At 30.4% G+C, this 4,092-nt stretch overlaps 1 protein-coding gene across 1 annotated transcript; it reads left to right on the top strand.

Moving 5' to 3' along the window:
* Nucleotides 1-1,234: 1,234 nt before the first annotated feature.
* On the top strand, nucleotides 1,235-3,070 carry LOC140966752 (uncharacterized). The gene is made up of 2 exons (XM_073427006.1): nucleotides 1,235-1,699; nucleotides 2,215-3,070. The coding sequence occupies exons 1-2, from the start codon at nucleotides 1,273-1,275 to the stop codon at nucleotides 2,856-2,858; spliced, it is 1,071 nt and encodes a 356-aa protein (XP_073283107.1). The 5' UTR covers nucleotides 1,235-1,272; the 3' UTR covers nucleotides 2,859-3,070.
* The last annotated feature ends 1,022 nt before the right edge of the window (nucleotides 3,071-4,092 follow it).

Raw genomic sequence — 4,092 nt, 5'->3', positions numbered from 1 at the left:
CACTATTCATTCTAGTTCTTACCGCCTTTCTACTTATCATTTATGCAAAAACATTTAGTCAAAATGATTAATTCATTTGAATTTTAAAATGAATTTGATTAAATAAAATATAAGGAGCAAAAAATAGACTTTCCTTCTGACAAAAATTGATGAAGTCTAATGAAAATGATTCCAATTTCGCATCTTAAATTAAATGAAATGAGGGGACTTTAATCGGTAGTATTCTATTAATTTGATAATATGGTAAAAAAAATGAATTCTTCTTTCTACCATACTATCGATCTCTTATTCTATAAAGTTATAATGAAATATGACTAAAATTACAAAAAAATCAAAAGATATATACAAAACTAAAACTGAAATTTGATAATATAGATGACCAAACTTTCAAAGAACTAAATACATTGTGAACATTCCCATCAAATATGAAAGTCATTAATCATCTTATCGTTTATCATTATTAACCACAAAAATACATTATTTTTTTGTTGGGAAAACAAAATCAGAATCTAAGGTGTGTTCAATTCGGTTGGACTTCGATTTGTTTTAAATCAATCCAATTTTAAATCATCCATAATTTTTAATAGTATTTCTTATATGTCTTTTAGAATTCGAAATAAATTTGGAAAGTTGACGCATGATAAAAAGGTAAAAAAAAAAAAAAACATAAGATAATGTTTTCTCTAATAAAGTAGAGAGAAAAATCTGTGCGTGTTGATATTAGTGTTTGAATTAATAAACCAGTTTGAAGTTTGAACCAACTGTTTGAGCTACGTTTTCAAAAGTTGACAATACATTAGTTGATTTTCACACAACAAATATCTTAAAATAATTGGAAATGATTTCGGGTGGAATATTTTGGCCAAACAAAATTGTATGTTTGAAGAAATATGATTGTTAGGTAAAGTTGCAGTTTTGGTCATAATCATTTCACGATTTTTGTTTTCTATATCATTAAATTTTAGTCTTAATCGATCGTAATTTTTCGGTCGCTTTCATTTTTCTGACGTGGTGTCGACATGTCATTGATTGACACTTATGAGAATCCACACTAATTTGTAGCCATTTTATTTCAATATAATATATAAACTTTATTATACTATATATGAGATTCAACAATATACAAATATATTTTATCACACTTAATTATAATATTGCGCTAGCTTGCCATTTCTTTCAATATGTCATAATCAATATCCAAGTAAATCCTAGTTCAAAAAAAAGTAAACCCTAGAAATTAAAATAATAGTTTCAAGAAAATAAAAACCCTAGATGAAATATTTTCTCATTTGTCTTTCCAACTTTGTGGAGCTCCTCTTTTCCTCCTCTTATAAAACCTTAAGCTTCCCCATCTACACAATCAATCACTCTCACCTCTTTAATTTGATCATTCCACTTGAAGTCGAAGAACAGAAGACAGTCACGGTGGATCCAAGAAATGGGAAGAGGCCCTTTTCATCCAATGAATCGGAGGAGAAAGCGGATATTAATGGTCATGACCCATTATTCCCTGTATACTCAGCTCGATCCCAATACGACATGTCGGCTATGGTATCTGTTCTATCCCAAGTCATCGGCTGCACCAGAGAAAATCTAGCATTACCCGATTCTGTCGATGTATTAAACTCATCGGCGGAGCAACCCCATCATCATCATCATCATTCAACCACAGCACCTGCATCGCTCGTTCAAGAAGAAGGTATTAATTATATCCATACATGTAGGATTACTAAACCCTCAAATCTTTTTTGTACGATGGTGTATAATACATTAATTGGTTTGTTATTTAAAATCACTTTCATTAAATAAATTAAAAATCACTATTCGAAAAAAAAAGGAGAAACCATCAATATACTGATGCGCATAGAATACGAGTGCTTCGATTGCTAGTATATGTATGCGTGTGGTGTGTGTGCGCGAGTTGTGTGGTAAAAATTAGACTGTTTTGTGAAATCTTTCACAATGATACATATATCAAAACCTTTGTGTACGTAGCTGTACTAGTTCTTGGCTCTAGTGTTGTATAAGAGTGGCATTTTTTGATAATTTTCAGTAGACGATATTTAACAAATACAATAAATGCACTACCAACTATATACTTTTTGTAAAAGATTAAAAAATGAGATTGCCTTGTAAAAAAAAATGCATCTTTCATTAATTTAAAATTGCTATTTTCACGTATCATGACTAGTTTTTATTACATGAAATGAAAAGGGAGTAGTCCAAACCAAAAGAGAAGACACTACAGAGGAGTGCGGCAGCGGCCGTGGGGGAAGTGGGCGGCGGAGATACGTGATCCCAAGAAAGCAGCAAGAGTTTGGCTCGGAACTTTCGATTCCGCCGAGGCTGCAGCTCTTGCATACGATGAAGCAGCACTCAAATTCAAAGGAAGCAAAGCCAAACTCAACTTTCCCGAAAGGCTTCAAGCCGAAAAATCCGAGTTTAGTTGCATCACACGTCCTTTTGGAAATATAAGTGGTGCTCAGTTTCCAGCTCCATATCAACAAAATAGTAATCATCTGAATTTTCATCAATATAACTCGCAGTTCGCGCCGTCCGGTGTAATTGATCATGGTTATAATAATTCGATCGGTTACCAAAATTTTTCGACTTCTCTTAGTGGATCAGGACCTTATTTTTATGATGAGGGTTCGTTACATAATGCAGTACCAAGTATATCCTCTTCTTCTCAGCAGCTGCAAGAGCAAGATTTCTTCAGGTTTCAGCTACCATTCGGAACTTCATCGACATCTTCTTCTTCTTCGAATAATTCTAATTATTCTATTCGAAATTGGGAAGAATTTGAGAGACATAAAAGTGATCGAGAAGGTAATTGGAATGTGGATCAAGATTCATGAGGCAGTATGGAAAAGTCATCGCATGGATGTTCCTTTTATTTATTTTATTTCAGTTTTAATCTTTTTGTGTTTTTTTGGAGTTTTGATGTCTTTGAAAGAATGTAACCAACCAAAACATTGGTTCATTTTCATAATTATTTTGTCGTAATGGATTTGTTTAAGGTTTCGGGCATGACACGCAGGCTTTGTGCTGTATGTAATACTTATTTCAAGCATGATGTGTGTACTTTTACTTATAATATTCTCTCTAAAATAATATATCTTTAACTGCACATTTTACTGTAATTATAACTTATAATTACATATCAAACAAATTCACGTTTGTACTTAGTATAGTAAATTGTTTTTTTTTTATAAAATAATCAATTTTGTCGTTATATATTAATGTTTTATCTTAAAATCAATTTAAACTATGATAAAGAAAAATAATAATTCATAAATTTATAATATTTTTTAATTCTTATTAACAGTATATTTGATAATAAATACTCTAAGTCGATTCTTTTTACTGATAGTTGAGGGATTTTTTAATATATAAAAAAAGAAAAATTTGCCCCGATAAAATATAAAGTACAGAGCTAGAAAAAGGTATTGAAAATGGTGACATTAGGGTTCAAGATTTTAAAAAGAATAAATGATATACAATAAGATTGATATTTGATATGAATGAGGAAAAAGTCTACAAGAAGTTTGATAAAATTAATATATAACACAAAAACTATGTTAGACGGTCTCACGGGTCAGTTTTATGAAACAAATATTCTTTTTGAGTCACCTATAAAAAAAGTATTACTTTTTTCTTTGGTTTTTTTTATAGAAAAAGACAACTAGTCACAAAGATATAGGGTTCGGCAAACTCGTACCAATTATCCAAATCCGGGGATTAAACCAAAACATTCAATAGTATGTACCAATTAATGATGTATGAGATGGTAAATTTAATAGCTTAACAAATTAGAATGTCTACAAGTTTTTCTTCCTCCTAAGTTATAACACATTTGATTGTGATATGTGTAAAAACAAGGAAATTAACCATGTAAAATTTATGTCAACGTGCTGATTTAGGGAAATCTATGTCGGAACAAAAAATTTAAAATTTTATGTATAAATATTTCTCTCAACCATTATTTTAATTTTTCCTATGCAAAAAATATATCCTTATTACTCCACCAAAAACCATAGCCTGAAATTCTAGGAAACAAAGTTATATTATTATGTTAATCGATTCGCAATA

Source organism: Primulina huaijiensis, unplaced genomic scaffold, assembly GCF_012295235.1.
Source record: "Primulina huaijiensis isolate GDHJ02 unplaced genomic scaffold, ASM1229523v2 scaffold207868, whole genome shotgun sequence".
Lineage (NCBI taxonomy): Eukaryota > Viridiplantae > Streptophyta > Magnoliopsida > Lamiales > Gesneriaceae > Primulina > Primulina huaijiensis.
The sequence above is the reverse complement of the archived record's forward strand: the minus strand, read 5'-3'. Positions and strand labels throughout refer to the sequence as shown.

Coding starts and splice junctions, on each gene's coding strand:
- LOC140966752 (XM_073427006.1), top strand. CDS start 1,273: ATGAAATATTTTCTCATTTGTCTTTCCAACTTTGTGGAGCTCCTCTTT. Junction 1,700..2,214: donor ATCGCTCGTTCAAGAAGAAG/GTATTAATTATA, acceptor TGAAATGAAAAG/GGAGTAGTCCAAACCAAAAG.